The sequence below is a fragment of the Opisthocomus hoazin genome, chromosome 4 (assembly GCF_030867145.1).
Source record: "Opisthocomus hoazin isolate bOpiHoa1 chromosome 4, bOpiHoa1.hap1, whole genome shotgun sequence".
Taxonomy (NCBI): Eukaryota; Metazoa; Chordata; class Aves; order Opisthocomiformes; family Opisthocomidae; genus Opisthocomus; species Opisthocomus hoazin.
Genome location: NC_134417.1, coordinates 73138216 through 73162277, shown reverse-complemented (window position 1 = coordinate 73162277; position 24062 = coordinate 73138216). Strand labels below are relative to the sequence as shown.

General features: G+C 38.4%; 1 protein-coding gene across 4 annotated transcripts in view; it reads right to left on the bottom strand.

The window, feature by feature from the left end:
- Positions 1-10058: 10058 nt before the first annotated feature.
- The window catches only part of PLXDC2 (plexin domain containing 2), a 283407-nt gene continuing 269403 nt past the window's right edge, over positions 10059-24062 (bottom strand). For all 4 annotated transcript variants that reach the window (XM_075419491.1, XM_075419492.1, XM_075419493.1 and 1 more), the window contains one exon: positions 10059-13070. In XM_075419491.1, the coding sequence (XP_075275606.1) occupies positions 12954-13070 (117 nt within the window). In that variant the 3' untranslated portion in view covers positions 10059-12953. The remainder of the gene's footprint in view (positions 13071-24062) is intronic.

Genomic DNA, 24062 nt, shown 5'->3' with positions numbered 1-24062 from the left:
AACCTTCAAGGCCGAGCAATGATTTTTCCAGGCTAATATTTAGTCAAAGACACAATTAGGTTCATATCTTATAAAATAAAATAATTATGTTTGGAATTACTGGGGACAAAATACATGGATACTCACAATGACACTTTGCCAGATATTTGTATAACACTTCGTATTATGATTCTACATTAGTTCAGCCTGATAATTTCTGAAGAGAATTTTATTGATTATTTTCTTACCAAGTTACTGGTTCAGAGTCTTAGCAGTGTGGATCACCACGTCTCATCTGAAGTTGGCAGCATAGCTAATGGCCATATTCATCCACGGTGTGAGCCTATTATGAATATGAATTTGGCCTGGTATGCTGTTGCACTTTTTTTGGGAAGTAGTTTAAGATGTACCTCAAAGGTTTTTATCAGAAAGCTGAATAATGCCAGACTGGGAGTCCACAAAGTCTTATTAGCGGGTATTTTGCTGCTTTCCTTTCACAAGTAACCAGCACTAAGAAGAGACTAAGAAATGGAGTTTTTTATATCTTGTGTTTGTTTAGTATAACATTAAAAAAGGGGCTAATTCATAACACTTTGTGCAGCCTTGGTTTAAAAAGGAAAAAAAAACATATCAGAAATTAGATGGACAGAAGAACATAGAAGCAACACTGCTTCATTTATATCCAGAGAAAAAAAAGACTTCCGGTGGAATGGCTGCCCTCTCTGTCAAAATATGGAAAGATTTGATTAGAATATTAAACAAAGTAGGTATAATTTTTGTTAGTGTATTTTAAATTAATAGATCTAGAAGTTCATTTTACTTTTTTCTTTGTTTTTTTTTTTAACAGAAGTTTATAGAGATCAAGAGCTTACACTGAGTGGTCACAGATAAATTTCTTCCTCAGTGTTCCATTTAACTAAAGCGAGAGATTCTATTTTATGGTAAACTAACTAATTTAGAAATTTATTTAGCAATCTGTAAGTCCATAAACAAATCCAGCATTTTCTTTGCCCTAATTCTTACTATTCTATGTGCCAGATGCATTACCTCACTTCCAGTTCCATTGAAATGGGAAGAGGATTACTTTTTTTAATTCCCATTTGTCATCAGTGCACAAGTCCCTAGTTTTTGCAGTCTGATTATTGCCCGCTGTTTGGAAACAACTTCTGCAATATCCAGGGCTGCAAGATGGATCCCCATTCAAGTATTAGCTAGCCCATCTTGCACCTAATTAGCGTTCTGGACAAAATTAAATTGGCGACATTGAGTTTTGAATTTCATTTGTGAGTAGCGGAAATAAAGTGAATTTTGCTGCTCTATACTAGGAAAACCTTACAAGGAAAGACTAGCTCTCTCTGTGTCAAGATAAAAGTCTAACCCTTGGATTGCAATGTTTGGAAACAGAGCTGCTTGAATTATTAACAGTAAAATGTATTGCCAATGGGTCTTGAATGACTGTTTGCAGCCAATACTTCAGGATTCCTCCCAGGGTTGTTGTCCTGTACAGAGATCTGATTACTTTCTGGCACCTCTACAAGGATGAAAATGGAGAAAGCTCAGATTTGCTGCAGCTGGTCAAATTACACTTCGCGTTTGAGTCTGATATTGAATCAGATGCTGCTTTCTCCTGGTGTTTCTACTCACGGTTCTCTTGTGTGCATTTACTTGTCCAGAATCCCACTTTGACTTGCTCACCTCCTGCAAGGAAAATAACACTTCTAAAGCCTGGGAGCTCTTGTTAGCGCTCCAGAAATGAAGTTGTACTATGCAGTTTTTAGTGTTGTCCCCATAAAAGCAGAGCAGAGAAGATAAACTTGAATACTGGACAGCTCAGTCTTTGCAGTAGATATACTTCTAAAGGACTTGGTTACAGCTGCTCTGTGGTAACAGGTGAGCAGACAGGAGCTTCCTTTGGCCATGTTTCAGTTCAGATAGACATGAGCTAGCTGGGTACCTGAGGTGGGGTATCTGTAGTATTATAGATATTACCGGGCTGAGACTGTGCTGACTTGATATTAGGAGGTTATTTGTGTAATATCTGTATATATCACACAGAGTTTGACATCTCCTTAAGAGGAGTTAATGGGGTCCCCATTACAATTTGGGTTTAAGAATAAGGATTTTTAAAATAAATTCCTATAGTTTCTTTTATGTGTGCATTTTATATTGTTTTCTGGAGGTTTTGAAGTACCTCAGGTACAGAAGCCACTTGTAATTTTGGCTTCTTTTGTGTCATTGTCCACTCAACCCTACTAAGAAGGCTAAGGGCACGTGCACTTTCTCATTGTGAAGTTTCATCAAATTGAACATTTCTCTGCTAGCTGGCACTGAAAACAAGTCAGAGAAAAGAAACTGTAAGTAGGCAGGAAATTCACTTCTACCTCTTTATACTGGAAGAGCCACATTTTGTTGTGTTTTCTTTACACACAGCTGCTCTGCTTTCTGTTGTTCTTTATTTCCGCTGCTATGCCAAGAAGATACTGGAAACACACTTCAGGGAATCAAAGTCTTGCCAAGGTCATTCCTGACTGTTACAGCAACAGGAACTGGAGTTTGTGTGGCCATTTATCACTGGGTTCCTGAAGCCAATGATGAAATGGGGGGCTGTGCTTCATTTCCATCAGTAAAACCACCACCACCACCAGAAATGATGGTGTGAGGGAAGAGCACATTTTATACTTTCTGGGTTTCTGTCTCTGTTGCGACAAGAGCAGAGGTGGCTGATGGCCTCAGGGGTGCCATACCCTTGAGACAGGTGAGGTGGTGGCACATGCCCCTCCTCCTGAAGCCCAGCCTCTTGCCTTTGCCCATGCCAATGACCAGCTGTCAGCTGCTTCCATGGCTGGGCTCCCAGCGAACCCTTCACCAACTGGCTGTTGTGAGAATGCGCTCATTTCCACAGCAACCTGCTCCCCCATCAAAGTCTGTGTGGGCGGGCATCAGACCAGAAAATTCCCTGTGTGAGCTGGATTTCTGTTTTCCCTTTCAATCCAATCACATGTGTTTTGATATAGGGATTTTTACTGGTTGCCAGCAATGTTTTCGTGTAAGGGATTGTGTCTCTGTCAGTCATATATGAGCATGACACAAATTATCATCCTGAGTAAAGCTGTGTATTGCATTACATAACCCCTTAAAAGAAAAAAAAAAAAGAGCAGCAGCTAAAACAGCACTTACATTTATGAGAAGTATTTCGTGGTATTAGATCCATTTAGGCTGTAATGCTTCTCTGACACAGAAGCTTAATCTACTCTTTATTTTCAAGAATGCCATGCCATTGTTGTCCAGTAATTCTCATTTGAAATCTACCAGCACATCTTCCCCCAGCTCTTTGGCTAATCACTGTGTTAAAGATTTTTTTAATAAATCTTTCCTTTCAAGCTGAACATTTTTTGTTATATTTTGTTTTCTTTTTGTTGAAGTAGTGGGCTACAACAGGACAGGCTGCTGGGTAGAGGCAGATGGAAAGCCATCCTGCAGGTTACGATAGCTGGTGTATCTGCTTTAAAGGAGAAAGGTGGGAAATAGCAGTGTCCAAGCTGATTTGGGTATTCACAACTTTCAGTACAATGGCTGGGCATACCATTAAGCTCTCCTCTTTCTCTCCAGATGCACATCCCTTCACCTCCCTAGGTGTCAGCCAGTTGAAGCGCTCTATTTTTGGGCACTTCAGTAACTGATGACTCAGTGGTTTCCATATTCCAATTTAATGTCAGTAGGAGGCAGCTAAAGCTTTGCCATAGAAATAGTCGTTTTCGGATCTAGCTTTTCTAGGATGATTTTCATTTAGTCACTGAGGTCAGTGAGATGGTTAATGAAGAAAGAAGCTTCTCAGTGTGTTTAAATATCACTCTTTTTTTTTTCCACACCTAGGAGTTATCTTGAGTAAAATGTGTAAAAAGACATCTGTACTTTGGAATATTTACCTATGAGTTTTTTATAAGTATTTACATGCCACTGCTAAATATTTGCATATACTCCTTTGACTATATGAAATATTTGCAGTGGTTTTAGTGCTGATGTCAAAGTTTAAATTAATCAAATATAGAAAATAAATTTCAAAACATCTGAAATGGTTTTACTGATAAGCTGCAGCACAACAGGCTGGCATCCTACATGTAATCAACAAGGGAAAAACCACTAATGCTATCAATCCAAGTAGGCATTCATGTTTTTAAACTTAATGAAAAAGGTTTGCCTTTTATTTATGTCTTGGGCTTCTGATTATGATTATAACTTCACGGAAAATGAAAGACGTCTCCTTTATTCAGATCAAATGTACCGCTACCTATTTAACACTCAGAATCATTCCATGACAATTTTCATGAAAATACCTGGGTGTTAATAGATATGGTGAGGAGTATTGTTTGTCTGAGTGTGGTTTTAATCATTCTTTTCCCGTTACCACGAGTAGCAATTGACATTCATTTATAGTACTTCAGGTGAGCTGTCTACATACTGTACAACTATTAATAGCCACCGCTGGGAAAAAGAAGGAGCAAAACCACAGGGCCCAGAGTCTTTCTCAAAGCCACAGTATCATTGGTTACTTAATATAGGGACAGATGACAGAACTTTTACTAAAACCTCTGCATCTATAAACCTCAGTTCTGTGTATACACTGTCTTAGAAGTAGAAAAGCAGACAGAATTCCAATTTGCAATAGGCAGTGGCTGGAGGGAAGACCCAGATCAGACAAAAAAAAGCTCCATACATCATTTAGTTCCCAAAGTACGATGTGACCGTGTTAGACCATTAGAAGAGACAGTGGCCAGCCTAGCCTCCACACAGCACTTCATCGCTTTTGCAGTGAAGGGTTCATCTGATTTCACTACTGTCTTGATCAGGATTTCCTGTTGTGCAGCAGAGAGAATAGTTTGGCTTTTCTTTGTGTGTGTGCATGCATTCGTCTTTTCTAGTGATGCTCATCACTAATGTCAGCATTCAGCAGTACCGCTTTACATGTTCTCGCTCCTAAGGTGCCTAGCAAGTCAGGGAACAGCATACAGTGATGCAGAGCATTTTCACATCAGCTCCAGGAATTAAACTCCCAAGCAAATGTGTATCTAAACCTATATATTGGAGGACTGGATTCCTAAGGATGAGGCAGATGAAAAATGACATAATATACAAGGCAAGGGTGTTTTATGCCTAGGCTGTTGCTAGTAAAATAGCAGCATATGCCTGAAAATCTCTTACTGATTTTTGGGAGTCCAGCATCCCTGATTTAAGCATATGTAGGAGTCAGAGCAACAACCTGAAACTGCTTCCTACTTCTACAAGTTCAAATGCCACCTCTAGAGGAGAATCCAGGACCCAGCACACCCCTCGTGCCTTGGCATATAACTTTTACAGTTGGGCACTGACTGATCCTCGCTATTTTGGGGGCAAAGAATCTTTCATATTTTCTGCACCAGGGTGGGGAGCAGCTTCTGTGGAAATGGGTTGGGGAAGCTTAATGTGTATGCCAATAGTTGGGGTGCTCTCAGGGATGAGGACACTTCACATGCCTCCCAGGCTGAGAGCTGCATCTATCACTTCGTGGCCAAATGATCCAACTGCTAGGCTTCGTCTCTAAGAGGGGTCAGAGATCACCATTAGCTCTGACGATGGCTGCTGAGCTCTCTGCTGTGTCATTGCTCTTGACTGTTAGAAGATACACTGCGTGCTCCTCATTGCTCTGGCCCTTGAGGTCACTGCTGTGTAGGATAACTCAGCCAACACTGGTCACATGTCAAATAAATTTCAATACCAAAGTCAGTTCACTAAGGAAAATTTACATTCTTAGCTAAAATTTTAGGTCTTAAGTCTTTTCTAAAAGATTGATAGTCAGCTCCCACCAGGGTCCTTGTCATGCCCTGGTTCCCTCTAGGTAGCAACCCTCAGGCCAACTCAAGCCCGGAGTACTTGCCACTTGTCACTGACATGCTCACCCGCACCTCAGGTGAGTAGGACAACATACTGGGAGGAGATCCGTCAAGCACTCACAGCAGGATGCACTTTGGGGCTGTGGGAAACACAGAGTGGAATGACTTTGTGTCATCTTTTGTGGTACCAGAGTGCTCTTGTTTTTGTATTACCCACATTGCTCACTGCTCCAGGCCCTGCACTGAGAAAACGCTTGAAACCTGAAATGCGTCGTTGACAGCAGCTGACTGAAGCTGGTGAGCGTGAGGGGGTGCATGTGTGCATGTGCCCGGCTGACGGGTGCTGTCCTGCGCAGAAGCAAGGGTGTGCTTGTGCTGCCCATCTCACCTTGTGGGGCTGCTGAGGAGCCCCTTTGCTCATGCCCAGCGCTGACATGGCAGGGGGTGGCATAAGGTCACCCTTGTTTTCTGGAGAGTGGAAGTCTCAGCGAAGGCGCCTGCTGTCTCTTTCCTCTCTGGGCAGGAACAGCACTTGCAGTCCTCCAAGCATCTCCTGCCCTGCATTGTCCTCGGCCCAGAGCCCACATTGCAGAGGGGCTGTGGCTGGGCTTAGGCCCCAGCCCAGAGGCTGATGAGCACTGCAGGTATTTTCATCCAGTGACGCTGCAGATGCACATGGTTTATGTTTTACAGAATTAGTTATTTTCAGTCATAACCTAGACTGCCAGACTCATCTCTCTGGGAATCGGATTCCTTCTGGAAGCGGGCCATTATGAAAATACCCTCATGTCTATTTCCTTCCTTTGGGAAGCTGCATTTTGTCACTAAAACGGGGTTGTGTGCTGAGTGGTGTGATCCTGATGTCCTCACAGCCAAGGCAGAGCCAAAAATCTTTACGCTGAAAAGCATAGATAAAAGGACACTGTTGCTGATGTGTTGTCAAAAGTGACAATCAGATCACAGTATCATTTGCTATCTCCCGACAGAAAATTTAATGACTTTTACTGAAATTGAAAACAAATGACCTAGTAATGAAGACAGCAGTCCCAACAAAGCTAGACAGGCACAAGTGATATTTATTACTAACACCTTCCAGGTGTCTGAGGAAACGTGCCATCCAAGCAGTCAATAAACTAAGTCTCTTTCAAACTAACATTAACAATTAATAAAATAGCCTTTCTGTTTTTTGAATAAGAGCTACTCCAAAGGAAATAATGCAAACTGCATGGGAAGAGTTTACTTAATATCCCTAAACACTATCCTCCCAGAGACACAACAGAGAAGCAAGCATCTATATTAATTATGTGGGCAAAAATATCTGCTTAGTTAAATGGATGTAATTAAAAGTAATGCCTTGAGCTCTGCTTTTAAAGTCCTTTTACTGCTTTAAGAAACATTATCTGCGACAAGTTTTCCACTGAAGAGACCAGCAGTTTGTTTGACCAAAATGTCTAAATAAAAAGTTTCCAAGAGATTCAGAATTTAGCTTGCTAACTCCTGTGGACAGAATTCAGTCAATGACAGAAAATCTACCTTCAGATTAACCAGAACCCACATATGGAAGAAAAATCAAGTTGAGCTTTCTTCAGATTAAGGCTTAATTTGAGTAACACTGAAAGTGGCCATTCCAGCATGTAATTCAAGGCTTGGAGGTGTGCAAGAAAGAAAAATAGTGAGAAAGTAGAGCTAAATCAGAGGTGAAGAAGAACAAAAGACAAGAATAAAAAAGCGAGGCAGGAGACAGGTGTTCAAAAATCTTGCAAGAGACAGAGAATTGCATCGAAAAGCTTGAAACATGACCTGAGAAAGACAGTGGAGTCGGCATGAGACTCATTGAAATGACCTGTGCGCAGGAAGGCACCTACTCTCGCTAGGAGAGAGCTATGTCAGGAGATGAAACTCTCATCCTATCAGAAAGATACTTAATTCCACTTGGCATCCTCACCTGTTATCATCTCCATAAAAATTAAAATTTCAAGAAACTCTCCTAAGATAAACTCGTAGACAAAGGCCAGCTTTAGGATTATGATATTGTCTAAATCAAGTCAAATCAGCCAACAGACTTGAATATTTTATCAGTGCTCCAGCCATAAAGATATCGACTGTTCTGGATGAAATTAATCTCATTTCTCGCTTTTGGTTTGGTGCAAGCCGTATCCTGCTTTGTCACATTTGGGTTCTGGTAAAGCACTGCTGGCACACTGTTCCAACTCAAAATGCTGCTTGTGGTTCAACTTTTTTTCCCTATGGAGTGTCATAAACCCTCCACTAGGTGAAATATGGACTCCTGCAGATTTAGGCAGAAGCTAGTTGTTCTGGTGACATTTCCGATTTTTAAGTGATGGAGCTGGACATGAAGACCTCATGTGTTCTCACTCAGTGCCACTGCCACATGGTACTGATGCTCTGAAGGCTGTACATTAGGCTTCTCACCCTGCCTCTAGAACATTTGGGAATGCTGACACCCCTCCCCTCCTCTCCTTCATTTTTCCCTTCTCCTCCTCCCACTCCAAAAAAACCCAACCCCCACCCCCCAAAACACCCTAAACCAACTTACCATTATATCCATAAAGAAATGTAGTAGCAGGTATCAGTTCTTGAAGTCTCCATCTAAAATGTGAGAATTAGGGTGAATGCTACATTATTGATCAGTAGCATTTCATTCTTGCTTTTTTTTAGGCTTCAAGCCGTTCTCTGCCAGGAGGTGCACATATACAAGGATTCCAACGATCTTACCCTGGACAGTAGCTCTTGCTGCTATTCTTTCTCCTCACTGGAAGCAATGAATTCCCCAAGTGCAAAAATGTTGATCTTAGCTGAATTTGTGCTCTATTCCAGTTATTCTCCTAAGGGCTAATACTATGGCTGTAGGCACTACGATTTTGGGCAGCTGAGGTGCCTTCTAGGTGGATGCCAAATCTTGTCTTCATACAAAGCTTCATTGCTGGCATCACAAAATAATAACACAGCCATTGCTTCAGCTACTGCATGCATTCAAAGTCAAATTTTCCTTTGAAGGTCTGTGAGCTGGAACATGAACCAACACAGGGTACTCTGCATGCTCGTCACCCACCTACTATGTGAAATACTGCCAGGTCATTAGAACTTCTTGCAGAGTCTTATTTAGAGATTCTCTACAAAGAAAAAAGATGAATGTTGTTATTTACAGTTTCTTTCGCTTAATCCAAGTGGTGCTTTAATAGAATATAGAAATATTCTCATGTTTTCCGTGGAAACTTCATTACTCTTCTGTAAAGAAAATCTCTTCCCTGCTCACCGGGAAACTGGCTCACCCTTTCCTTTTCTGTTGCTGACCACATTTGGCTGGCAAGCTAGTGATTCTGCTATTCAGTTGGCTCAGATACTTGTGTAGTGAGTTTTATAGTTTGAATGCTGTTGACCAAGGGAAAAATGGTGAAGCTTGTAAAGTCAAATATTCTGTTCAGCTTGTGGAAATTTAATTTGACTCCCACAATTTTTCAGAATAAGGGAGAAAAATATGAAATAGCTGCTTCAGACAGACTGCATTCTCTACATCCAGTGCGTCATAGGGTGCACTGAGAAACATAGCAGGCAATTAAATAAGACCACACCATTATATGTGGGAGTGAGATTACAATTCGACTTTTTTCCACAGTTCCAGAATTCCTTAATGTCTGAATACAATTTTTAAAATTTAAGGTTCTTTTTTCAACAATCACTGTGTGCTATACCTGTATCTGATTTATTGTTTCATCTTACTGAGATTTAATGTGCTCTGAATCCTTGTAGTTCAAATTTTCCTTTTTTTCTGTGAAATAGGATGAGCTGAAGCATAGCAATGAGAGTATTAGGCGTTCTGGAACGTTTAACACTAAAATGGAAAACAACAAGCAATGATAATTTGGGGAGGTCTTGCGATCATTACATGCATTAGATACACAAATTTACAGGAAAGTTTGAGTTAAAATAACTATTAGGATAAATGACTCTGTAAGTAAGCACTTAAACAAATGAAATATTCTGAAGTACTTTCAAATGAAGGGCCAGTGGGAATGCTTGTGAAACTACTGTTTCAGTTTTCTCCTCACGAATTGTTGAATAACATTTGAGCTGGACCTCTGAGATGGGGTTACATGACACTTTTTTGCTCTGGGTCAACTAGCCTGGTACTTTAAAAAATGATAAGAATAGGATTCTCAGTTAATTTCAATATTTCATCACGCCTGTAGATTAATATTTGTATAATTTTTAATGTGGCGGTTTTAATTATTAAAAAATTAGAAAATCAGATGGATTTACAAAACAGCAAGAGATTACTTAATTAATTTTTTGGCTACTGGGATAAATAGAACATACCACAGAATATATCAAAGCAGACACCAATGAGACACTATACATCCATTAGTACGCAGGAAGTTTTATCTTCAGACATCAGTTCTTATCAGACATAGGCCTATGTCCATCAATCTTATCAAATAAACCCATCAGCTCATCATGTTATAATCCATAGCATATAAAATTATGTCAAAAATCAAAAGAAGTGAACTATGATGCTCCCCATAGACCAGTGAAATCTGCCACCAAACTATGAGAGGTGGTGGACAGAGTGAAAAAAATAACTGCTATTATTTTATGAATGAGTATGAAATTTAAGTTAGTCTGCAAATACTAATAAACATAATTCAGCTGTGCAAGAGGGCCTTAACACAAAAGTAATCAAAATACTGGATTTAAAAATTGTTGTGTTTGTCTAATCATGTTACAAACATTCTGACAGTTCCGTTGCATGATATGTATTACATACATGGGTAAAAACATAAAAAATGTGAGTCAGCCGAAGTGCAGACCTGTAAACCCATAATAATATAAATATTCTTTACTTATATGAAATATCCCTTGAACTTATTGCAGTACTGTGTAGATTTTTGTAAATTTCTTAGTATAATTGCCAAGATGTGCTTTGAAACAAAAGTTTTTTTAAACATGATTCCAGCATGCTTCAAATGGAAGCCGTACAATTGCTTCATTTGTCCAATGAACCCTAGCTGGTTACTTCCAAGATTCCTACAAAAACTAATGATAAGTACTGCCCACCAAATACGTGTCTAAATGATGTGCACTGATACCTTTTTATTTAATAAAAGTGAGTGTCACCAGATATATATGTGCATACATTTGGTTATTGCTATTGGAATTAACAGCCTGCAAATTTAATCCCAGCCTATAAGAAACAGGGCTCAGCAGACCCACACAAATTGAAATGAATACTTGCCACAGGCTTTTCACCAGGCTTCAAGAAAATGTGTTTGTTAGTACCTTCAGTATTAATATCAGTTAGCTTCTGAACAGTTTCAATCTCACGCTAGATGATTTAAAACACATGAAAATAAAAGTGTGTTACACAAAATGAAATAATACAGAAAATACAGTATTATATGATTTACTGAAAAAAATAACAAGTAAAAATCATGTGTGGTTTTTTTAAACAGTATTAAGTAATCAAATTTAGGCCATAGAAGCATCAACAAGAAATGTAAATAACGGTACTGTTAAGGTGGTGTCTACAACTCTTTTTAACTGCTTGAGATCTGAAACTGCAAATGTCATGTACCTCACTTTAAAATAATTCAAGTGCCTTATACAGTATGTAAAAAATATGATAGTCAATGACTACAATGAAATGTACTTACAATACCTGAATCTAATATTTTAATAGCTCAGGCCCAGATCATCAAAGTGTTCAGGTTCCCACTCCTCATGGAAGATCTGGGTCTCAGTGTACATTAAACCCTTCCATGAAAGGAATAACTGGTTTTGATGGTGTGAATTTATAGTCTTATCTTTCCCTATACAGGGAGGGAAAGGGTCGATATTAAACAAAGAGTGGTTCCAGAGGCAGAAAGGTTATGGCACTGCAACTACATGAACCACCTTCTCTACACAACATAAAAATATTCTAATATTAAGGATTATTTTACAACTCAGTGGAAATATGCAGTAATGCAATCCATTTCCTTTGTCTGGATGACAAAAATGCAGTCTTAACAGACACAAGAGCCCGCCTTGTGCTAGCTATAAAAAAAAATATATTTATATATATATTTATGCAACTACTATGTGCATTAAACAGAATCACTGTATGAATCAGCAGGGTTCAATAACACTCATATCTGAATCTCTGGAAGGGGTGCACTGAAGTGTGTGGTGCTTCTCAGTAAGGACTCACAATGAAATGGCAAAGGATAGAAATCCTTTTGTTTAAAATCTTGTTTTCCATATCACATTGCCTAAGAAACAGTCCATAAGATCTCTGGCACCTAAAGGATCTGTTGCCTTTACTTCAGCCTACTGCTCAGAAATGAAAGATATCCCTTGAAACAAACATGATAATTATTTTTTAGGGATCACTGAAACTGAAAGTCAGTCCAATTTAACTGTGACCTCCCATAAAATAAATATAATTTCATCATTGTGAAATTTCTCTGTTGTCTTCATTTCTTATCAATTTGTACATCATGAGTTGTTTAGAAGGACAGTAATTGGCAACGTACAAGAAACATTGTACTACTCGTGGAAAGCATATACATTGTAACTCGCACAGGGGGGTTAACTTAGAATTGAAAAGTGAGTGTATTTCACATACAGTTGTAGAAGTACTGGAAAATTCCTTTTTTCCTCCTTACCTGCATTGAGATACTTAATCACCCATGAACAGTGATCAGTGCTCTTAACACTGAAAGGGTACAGATTTGTCACTCAGTCTTTGAGATACCAGAGAAGAACACTTGAAGCAAAGGGTAATACCCTTGTGCACCAGAGCTTTATTATATTTTTGATTACTGTGCGTCCCCATACCTAAAGCCAGTAACATGACACTTGTGCCATAGTTCTGATACCATAGGTCTCCACTGACAAGTGTTCTGCATGAACCATTGTGTCTCAGTCCACTAACAAAAACTACTGTGCAGGGGTCATCTGGTATCTTAGATAGTTTTTCTTCGACAAAGCTTATCCAAAATCTTCTTTCTATCAGGCTACAGCAGCTTAGGGCTTCTTTTCTTAAAAGAGAGGCAAAGTAAATGTCTTACACCCGTAGGCCAGTACTGGTGTTCTGTCCTAGAAATTTTAGCACTGCTCTGATACAATGAACCCTTCTTTTTCTCCAACTGGTTCCACTTCAGCATAGGCAGGATGTCCAGATCCTCTTCTGAATTTCATTGCTGACCATCTGCTTGGACGTCGCTGTAAGAGCAACAACAAGCAAATAAACCTTCAGAATACGAAGGGTTACAACAATAAATTATTAATAAAAAACTTTAACAATGCCCTGTAATTTTGGTCTCTCTCTTATGCTAAAACTCATTCCATGTAGTTGTTACAAGCATAGAGAAGCATATTTCAGTAGTAAAAGTCAGAGAAATTAACCCCCCTTTCTAAATTTGTGGTTGACAGCTGTTCTTAAAGACCTAAATAATTGCCACTAGTCCAAGAGAATGAAATAGCTGCTGCCTAAAACTGTTTATCAGTGGATCTGTGAATTTTGTCATATAAAGACCTGCTGATCCACCATCCCTAAAGGATTTATCACTGCTCTTCCTTCTTAGTTCTGCACAGGAATTTGCTAACATACTCTACTCCATGGGAGAACGTTTAGCAGAGTCCACAGAAACTGTAGTTCTAAAAATTGTTTAGAACAAAATTTTGGCATGCTTTATGCAGGACTGCTGAAATAACGACTTTCTATTTCAAGTGACATAATTTCTACTTGAGCAGTTTACTTTGATGGTTCAAATAGAAGCGACCTTTTCATTTAAACTCTTATGACCTTTGGGTACAAGGGTCTTAAGAGGTCCTAACCAATTTTTGTTAGGCTCTTTGGTGCCTGGTTTAAAAAAGCTAGTAACAGAGAAAAGAAATAGATCTCTGGGGCAGATAAACAATTCCTGTATGATTGTGATGCCTCTGGGAAGGAAAAGTGCTTTAAAAGTCCTATATTTTCAAACTAATTATTGTCTGAGAAGGCTCAGACTTTGGGTGACTAAGTTGAGATTTTGTCAAAGGGAATAGTTTTCAGGAAAGTAGAGAAACTCTTTCTTAAGTCAGTTAGCAGAAAAAGCTCTCCTAAGTTGATTAGTCGCTGTTGAAAATTTTACCTGCCAAATATGCTGATATAGATTGCTTTTTCTTTACTGACAACAGTTACAATCTGCCTGGAAGGAGGGCTGGGAGATATAGCAACCTATGTAGAAACACTGCAGGAAACTGAGAGGAGAAACAGTGAAGTTACTGCTTATATTTTCATTGACAGTTCAAAATCTAAACAATTTGACTTTATGATCTTTTTTTCTGAAAATAAACGTTGCACTTGATATTCTGTCCCCATAATACCCATTTTGATTGCCTGCTGGTCACTAACGATCTTTCATGCAGCAGAGGGGCAGTGTTAGGGAGCACAGAACAGCCGCAGCCATGACATTATGCTGGGACTTGTGGGGCTGTTTTGTAGCAGCCACGAAAGAAATCTTGGGGTACCACTGAACCCTGCTACCAGCAAACCACACAGCTGTTTGCAGGTACATCACAAAGTCTTCCTCAGTGACCACTGTTAGCAAGACACAATATAAAAGCCACTGATTTCTTTTTCTCCCATAGCAGGATCAGATTACTTTTGAGGCATCCAGAGTTAAATTCTGTTTGACAGGTAATTTAAAATCCCAGGCCTTTCAATGCAACACCTTCCTACCAGCTAGGAAGGCAGACCACTGTCCTCTTTAATGGATGCCTTTCCCTGGTAAGAAAAATTAGTTTGTTCAAACTTTGGAGTCTTCTTCCTGTCTAAGCTTGATTCAGCGTGGTTTCAAAATTAAGAAGGACAGTTTGGTTACTGCTAAAGAAAAAGGGTCATATTCTCAGACTCACTAAAAACACCCAAGAATAATTCAATTAAATGTAAAGGACTTATTCCAGATTTACACTGGTATAAATGAGAAGAGAATTCGACTGAGAAGTCTCTAATGAAAAGAGAAAGAGAAAAAATGTTGGAAAACTAATAGGAAAAAATAACAACTAAATAGCAACTAAAAAAGTCTCAAATGGCAGCATATAAAGATGAACTGAGTTTTAATCTGTTAAGTTGCTCCCTTATTTCATCTTAAGATGTAACCATGATTAGTTACTACTTCCTTGCTACATTGCTGTTAGAAACTAAATCTACCATTTTGGGCTACACTTTTTAATTGACCTTTCCAGATGATGAAATCTGGAACAGATGTGCATGAGTTCTAACAATACAATGCCATACACCATAAACATCAGCTGTTGTTCCAGAAATGAACCAAAAGATTTGAAGGTCATCTCCAAATATTAGTTACAGCTTTCTGTGGTTTCTCTTCATGTTTGAGGTGAGATTTTCCATTCCTAGAGACAGCCTGTTTAATTTCAACAAAAGCTGTGGAGATATTACAGTTTTAACTGATAAAACCAAAAGTGACTTAATTGATATCAAGAGATACAAAGCCCCTTGAGTTACTGAGGTGGCTCAGGGAATGCCTAATGCATTCTCCCTTTTTATTCTCTGAAAAGCAGAGAAATGCCCCCACATGCCAAATAGCAAAAAAGCAGGGAGAAAGCAAGCTGAGTATTTAAACTAATTTCTTAGTTTTGTCATCCAGTTTAACAGGAAAAAATACACTTCTTTGTCTGGAAGTAGAACTCTTCGAGGAAATCCTCTGAGCTGTGGCTGGTGTTTCCTTTCAGTCTCTTACAAAACAGGAAAGCAGGATTAGGATTTTTCTCATAGGACTGAAGCTTCCTTGGGTTCATTATTTTAAGCAAATAAAGTTGAGGGAAAAGCACTTGGGACGTTACATGATCAGGATGCAGAAGATACATGTCAGGATGCAGAAGAATAATTTATGATGCACATTGAAAAAAAAGTTAGTTCCTACTGAAGATCAATAAGATAAAATGAAAGAAACTAGCAGTTGGATAATCCTTGGAAAGTGAGATCTATCTTTCATGTTTCTTACATTACGCCTGTCTATACCACTGTTGGTGGCTGTGCAGAATATTTGACTTCCTACGCAATACTAAGGCTAGAGTAAGTGTCTTTATGTAAATCTTGCAGTAGAGGCAGAACAGATACTATCGGTCTTCTGAGAAAAAAAAAGAGGGTATTCCACCGATGAATACTAAAGGGTGGAAACTGGAGTATCTTCTCATTGTTGTTACACAGAAAGGTCTCCAAGTGTGTTCTCGTGGCTGACCAGTTTCTTCTTTCGACATCTTTCAACATAAGGGAATTTTCAGCCTTATAGGGCCTCTTTTATTCACCAAAATGGTATGATCTCTTTAAGACATGATAAAAAAAAATTTATACATATCTGAGTGCACGTAATTAAATATTGTCTAAACAAAACTCTGTTGGTATGATCTAAACACGGTTTCCAGTGCTACAGTCTATGATTTTCTTTGAGGTTACTAGCTTTAGACCGTCTTATTTCCGCTGAACAGTAACTTTCTTAAGCAAAAGAGTGGCTCCAGTTGAAAACTACAGCAGAGTTTCAGATAGATCATTGCTTTCTGTATGTGTTTGACTGTATTGGTAGAATTTTACACAGAAATTTCTAGTAAACTTGATCATATTGAAAGCGAGGAAAGGGAAAAGCACCCTTCAGTTCTTATGTTAAGGGTCTCCACTGTCCAGAGATCATTTGAAGTGAAGCCATTCATCTTCTACTGTCAACAAGGCTCCTACCTATGATAAGCCACCAGATCACCAACGATGCAACTATCAAAGAAGAACGGAACATTCTGCTACAATTTAGTAAAGTGGTAAAATTCAGTGAGAATTATGTATTTCTATGCTGATTCACAGACTAGAAACCAATCAGTGTCTCAGATTAATATTATCCTGAAAACAAAGAGCGATCAATTCAGAGTTCCAGTGAAGAAGCTGGTACAAAATCAATTTGAGATTTTTTAATGGATTTTAAAAATATTTGAAAAGAATAAACTGAGCACACATAAACAAGAAATGCAATCTACTTTGTACATGCCATAGGAAAATAAATTGTAAGGGCTAAACAATATACAAGATCAATTACAGGAGGACAGACAGTTGAATAAAGATGTATTGAAATACTGGAATTTGAAGACTGATGCCCTGTTCCTGACAGATTCTGGTGCTGACATTATACACTACCTCTAAAATTTATGGCAGCTAACATTTTTCACCTGAGATGGCAATTCATTAAAAGCAATTGTAATAACGTATGTTTTGTTAGCTGCAGTAATTCTAAGCTTTTACTTTTCCTTTTATACATCTGCATGAAGAAAAGTTTTTATCAGTAACAGACAGAAGGAAATTGGCAACATGTATTATGTATTTGACATTCTTACACCCTATCCTGTACTATCCCCATTCCATCCTCATCCTATCCTTCAATCAGTACAGAAAAATAGAATGAGCATGATTTGGTACAAATCTGCAATGTCAGAAGAGCAGTGAAGGGAAAACATAATGAAAAATCTGCCCCTCTGTCATCTTCCCAGTGCTGTCACACACACATTTTGTTCTGAAATTTTTCTAAAAGATTATCAAAAGTTCCTTTGTATGTTTCAACCAGTATGAAATCCCAGAGTGCTTATGTATGGATCAACTCTTCACTCCTATTCAGCAGTAAACTTAAATAGCGGATTTCGCCAAGACAACTCTTTCCAAACTGAGTTTATGTGAGTGTAAGTACTTGAATTAGCATGAGAAGGTCAGTCTTACAAAATCTTGAAAGACTCTCCAGAGCTCCGTAGCAAACTTCATTTCCCACTAAACTACACAAAAGCTGAAGTTATTGAATACTTCTTAGGCCGAATGCTCTGATGCAACTTTGTCTTCTCTATCTGTTGAATATTTTCCCGTATTTCAAATCTTTCAAACTTTTAGAGGACTGTTTCACTGTTTCTGCTGAAGGCTATGTCTTACATTTCCACTGATGTCAAGTTCTTTGTCTGATTCAAGGGCATAAAGACATTTAAACCTGTTTAAAAGCTGTATTCTTTAATCACACTTTGCCAACAAGGCCTATTTATCTCTCTTGACTGGAAACTTGTAAATACAGAGCTACCCAAATTCCACATCTATTGTCAAAATCCCAGAAAAATTGTAATGACTTATGCAAATGGATTACAAAAAGGGGAAAAAACATAGTAAGGTCTGTTACCAAATGACCATATGTTAAGCTGATACCATCAAGATCCAGTAGTCTAAGTACACTTGTCCACTGCTAATCTGTCTGGGTATCCAGGCCTTCTGCTTTCTCATGACAAGGAAAGATCTTTCTGTTGCAAATTGTCTTACCCATAATGTGTTTGTGTGCTCAAAGTTACCTGAAATAGTTTTTAGGTGGTTATAATTTGTGCATCAGTCTTTAATCTCTTCTAGAAACACCCAATTTATCTGGCAAATCACACTCAGAAATGGAAGAGGCTTATATATCTGAAACTGCACTTCTGATATGTATTTCCAGGAATAAGTAAAGATCAATTGTCTGACACAATGTTAATTTAATATTTTGAAGAAACTGTTCTGGAATAAAGATTGCTTCAGACTTAAAATTCTGTAGGATCATTTACGAGCTTCATTTATTTTTCTTTTTGATAGAAGTGCTTGTTTAAAGTATCTTTTTGTAATTGAAATAATTTCTCGTTATAACAATGTTTCTGCAGTCTTAGATTCATCTAAGTAGCTGGCGGCTGATGGACAAGAAACAGAGTGCCTCCTTCCTCCCCACCTTTGACTTTTATTGTCATTGTTGATTATTTATTTTAGTGCTTTTCCCTTGTGGCTGATTTATGTTTCCCTTTCTGAGCTGCTGTTTCCTGCTGAGCTGGATAAACTTTGGAAAAAATAACTTTACCATCAGTACAAGGCAATCACAGCGAGATCAATGACAATACCCCAAATGCCAGGACACTGCAGGACTTTGAAAGAAGAGGAGAATGATACTTGTTCTCTTCTTTTTAATCGTCATCTTCAGAAAACACAATTCAGCCTGAAGTTCTGAAGAAAACTAAATTGATGACGATGCCAAGCCTTTTCAAACTAAAAGCATAATGCCCTGTAAAATGTATACCTAATAAAAACAATGGGCCACATCCCAAAAGAAATCAGCAGACCTGTGCGAGCTTTATCATCTAAGCCAGCTGAGGATCTGACTCTTTTTTTTAAAAATTCCATCTTTCTTTTTTACTCTGTCTCCTATTTACTTCTCATTTGTTTGAAGACACACACTGCATCTGTGACATTAATGCAGAAACCAGGAAATGGTGCGTGGAGAACAGGGCTGGCTGTTATTTGTGTTGTGCTGCTATGAGCAGAGATGTATAACAGTGAGCCAGAAATGCCCGTTTATTCCCTGAGCTCTGAAACACCAAGAATTGTCTCTGGCTTTTTTGACTATTTTCTCCTTCTATTTCCTTCCTCTAAGCAGGCAGGGGATGAGAAGAAGGCCAAAATCCAAAGAAAAACTACTGCTAGATCTGCATGCCAGTGAATGTTTCCCGATACTGCAACAAGATCCACTATACAGCTCAGTTGTTAGAAAAAACAGCCAACAATTAGTGCTTTCTCAGACCACCCCAGCTAGGGCTCAGGATTTGGGAACCATCCACAGTCCAAGCTAATAGTCTGCATGCTTTCACCTCATTGTGAGGCTGACAGTTAAATGACAAGAATGCAGACCTTTCCATGCTGGTTGGTCTCTACACTAAAAAACAGCCCCAGGCTCATTTAATTTACTAGTAAAGACATAATTTAAGTTAAATCAGGAAGAGTCAAGGTGCATTCCCCAGGCTCTGATCACGCACTATTATTTTATTTGCTGAAGATCTGCAGCTGCTCATTCTTTCCTCCTCTCTTTCTTCCCAAGGGTCACCTCCTGGCTCCATAGCACCAGTTCAACTCTCTGTGTGGCCATTTGAAAAAGCAGATTTGTGAAAGTATCCAGCTTAAACTCCCAAAATGAAGTGAAACAAGCAACTAAAAAAGACATAGGTATGTGCATGTGTGTCTGTCTGAGCATACACGCGTGTTTCCGAGAAGCTAAATCAGCACAATAAAGCTCTGGAAAACTTCCAGGGAGGGTGGGAACATGAAGGCAAAGGCTGTGACCTTTAAAATAGGATCTTAACTCAAAAGAATCATAACCTGCAACCACAAACACGCAAAATTCTCTTCAGTGTATGACATAATAACTATGATTAAGACATACACAGCTGCTACTAAGAACAGACGGGCTCTGAATTCACTCATATCCCTACAGCTTCAGAGTCTGCATGTGTTAAGAAGTTGGATTTGGTTTTGTAGCTATAAGCTGAATACAAGAGAGAGGCTCTTTGCCTGAGGTTAAGATGGTCCCAACTCACATTGTTAGTTTAGACTCCTTAAAATCCCCTACCCGCAGAGAACTGCCACAGAAAAATTTTATTATGCTGTTGTGGAGCCTTACATGAGCACATTCGGCAACAGTATCTCTGTGTCCAGCTGGGAAAAGACATCAACATGTTTCACTCCCTGCCTTCATACTGGACAGCAATTCCTCTGCTGTCTTCTTGGCTGTGGTCACGTCATGTTGCCATTGTTCCCCAAAGGCAGAGCACTTGGATGACAGCTGAGGTAAATTTCAAAGATTAAAAGAACTTTGGACCAACATATACGTAAGAAAGGTAAGAAAAACACAAAAAAAGCACACACATGAAAACCTCTTGTGCCATGTGCAACCCTTCTGTCCACACACAACTGGGTGCAAACAGGAAAAAGACATTTGAGTAAAAGACAGTCTGCATTATACCTTGCTTTTCAATTTGCTAAATGTTCCCTGGATGTTAACTGCTTTCAGTGCCAAAGTTCACACACAAATGCAAACCAATAAAGGTTAAAAATACAAGAAAAAAGAACATGAAGAAAAAGAATGGAAGAAGTAAAATCTAAAATACTGCTAAAGCTGCTATTTGCCCAGCAACTCAATGAAATTTGAGCAAATCCATCTGACTCAGCTGGGAATTTCTTTACCCCTGTTTACTTTCAGCTCCAGATCTCTATATCACTTTTGCTGTGATCTACAGAATGTAGAATCTACATCACAGGCATCCAATCCACTACAACTGGGAAATCACGCTTGGCTTCTTCACCACCAAACCTCAAATCCTGAATGCAAGTATAGTATACAGGTTTGTGAATAAATCAATTACTTTTTAATTATGGTATAGCTCGTGTGTAGCTATATGTGTTATAGCTAGATTTCTGACATAATCTTCTGCTTTGTTGAAAAAGACATGAAAAGCACTATTTAACAAGTATGCTACTTGTAAAAAATCAGTGCAAATAAATTCAAAATAAGAGACACAAGATTCCTCAAGGTAAAAGTAGGTATGTAACTTGATTCAAAAGGGGGAATAATTTCCAACAAAATCAAATTCAAGGGAAAGAAATACCACAGGGATAACCATAAATAAATGAAAGACCAAAGCATACATCTCTTCTGTCACTCTGCAAGTCTATCTTTAGTCAATATTTACTCTCAGCTTTTAGAGAGAACCTATATTCATTGGAACTTTGACTGGAACTCCCTTAACTTTAACAGTTCATAATTCATTGTGTCTTTAGGTCACCAGAGAAGTGTCCAATTTCAACAGTGAAATACACGTTGAATAGTGTGGGGGCTGGAAGAAACAGGAAAACATTGCATTTTGATTTGAATCTTCTGCACACTTAAAAAAAGGGGGAACTTTTTTTGAAAAAGTATTCAACTATTTGGATGGTAGTCTTTCAAAATTATACACTATCATGGGCAAATTGAATAGCATTGGCATTCAAGACTTCTCAAGCTGTTTGTTCAAAATAGCTATTTTTATTTGAGGTAGAGCCACATGTGTGCATTGTGCTCAACAGCTATGAACAAAAACACTAGAAGAAATATTTTCTTCAGAATTTAGGCAGAAAAAAATATCATAGAATAATGTTACTCTGTTCTAAAACAATAGCTGCTTTTGGAATTAATGGCATTTTTCTTGGCTTTTGTGTATTGCTTATTTAAACCAACTAATGCACTCAGGATATCATTTAATGGTGCCCAGAGGTGTCACAAGGGATTGCATTTATCAGTGCAAAGGTAAATATTGCAGTTAAAGTGTGAGTGTATTTATCCTTATTGTGGGAGCTCACTGAGAAAAGGGACTACATGACAAACATGAGGGGTGTTACGAGTGGGATTCGAGATGAGCTATGTGAAAACCTGAGTGAGGTGGCAGGTGAATACTGGATGATATCTGCAGAGAACACAAGGGAGAAAGAGACTTAAAGCCTCAGATATGGAATAAATTTATGATACTCTTCTTTATTCAGTAACCAGTCATGACCATAGGTGTCAACGGCTCGATGTCCAGATGGATGCCGGTGACAAGTGGTGTCCCTCAGGGATCCGTACAGGGACTGCTGCTGTTTAACATTTTCATCAATGACATAGACAGTGAGATCAAGTGCACCCTCAGCAAGTTTGCAGATGACAATAAGCTGTGTGGTGTAGTTGTCATGCCAGAAGGACGGGATGCCCTTGAGAGGGACTTGCACAGCTTGAGAAGTGGGCCTATGTAAACCTCATGAGGTTCAACAAGGCCAAGTGCAAGGCCCTGCATCTGGGCCGGGGCAAGACCTTGATTTGGCTAGAAGACTTGATGGCAGACTACAGTGTAATATTAATTTTTTAGACAACTGCATGAGGGAGTTGCCTGTCCATCTGTCACATCTTGTTTAAACTGTGCAACTTGCTTTATTAGTCAAGAGACTCATACAAAACAATATTATTTTCCCCCAGAGTGGTAACATCAGATCCACATTTCATTAATTGCCTATAAATGATGCAGCTTGTCTGCTGTGGTGTATGGGGTACCATGATATCTGTAATAGCTTACTCGGAAATATTTTTCAATTGTACAAATAAAATAAGGAATGGTTTCTTGTAACAGTGACCTATTTATACCAGTCACACCTTATTATTTTTTTGTACTTCAGTTTCAAAATGCAAGCCTGAGAAGATACGTTCTCCTATGTATTAGAAACGTGTATATCCTACAGATTAGATGGATACAAGAATAATGTATTCTACTCTTGATTTCTTGAATTGGTCAAACTAATTTTTTTTAATTTGGAAATTAAATATTAAACTTCTTAAAAGCAATTTCATTTCCAGAGTGGATTACCTTATTTTGTTTTATGCTTATGATACCGGTTTTGGAATCTGTGGAAATATTCCAAAATACCGAGTAATCCCTTTCTCTACCACTTGTGGTTTTACCATACAGCGAAAGGCCACCCTTTCATGGCTAGAACGTTTTATAGTTCTTGCCAAATGACTGATTCTTCACAAGTATCACAATTTTCCAAGTAACCAAAAGAGGATGAAGTTTATACCACATTTTGCATAATTTTGATTTTGACTGATACATTTCCTCCTGTCCACATTCAATTACTTCTCCTTTATTTTAAACAGAAAGATTATATTTTTCTATTTTTTCTAAAAGTCTACATTGCTTGCTAAAAGACATTTTAGTTTTGACTGTATAAGTTGATTAATGCCACCTAAAGATTAAATTCATTGGAATGGGTTTAACAAAACTGATTCAGGCACCACTGTTTGCATGATGAGTGTGATATAAATGAACAAAATAAGTTAACATGCCATTACTACACTGAGAACAAAAATAAAAAAATAAATGTGTGTTTTAATTTGGTATTCTCTCCTTCTTAAAAATGGTGTTGCCACTTACTCAGTGTTTTCAGTCACGTCATAACAGATAAGAAACCTGTTTCCATTAGCGTGAAAGAACAGCAATTCAATCTGCGTGTGAAAAAAAGAGAGGGACAAATCCTTCTCTTTTGTACAAGGACTTCAGTGGAGTTTTGTTTGTGTACATCAATAGAGAACTGGCTTGAAATGTGGCATAGACATGAAAGAAAACTATTGATTTTATTATGTGGATGCTGTTCCCTGATGGTTAACACAGTTACATTGCTTGAGCCTGGGATACTGATAAACAATTCATTTTGATTTCTGTCACTAGTATTGCATCTAAGCAGTATATTTATTATAATATAATTTTAAAGATGAATCATCCTGTTCATGTTCATGTCTCACTTCAATTCACACTGCTGTCACTAAGAATGAATGTCTATATCTTCCT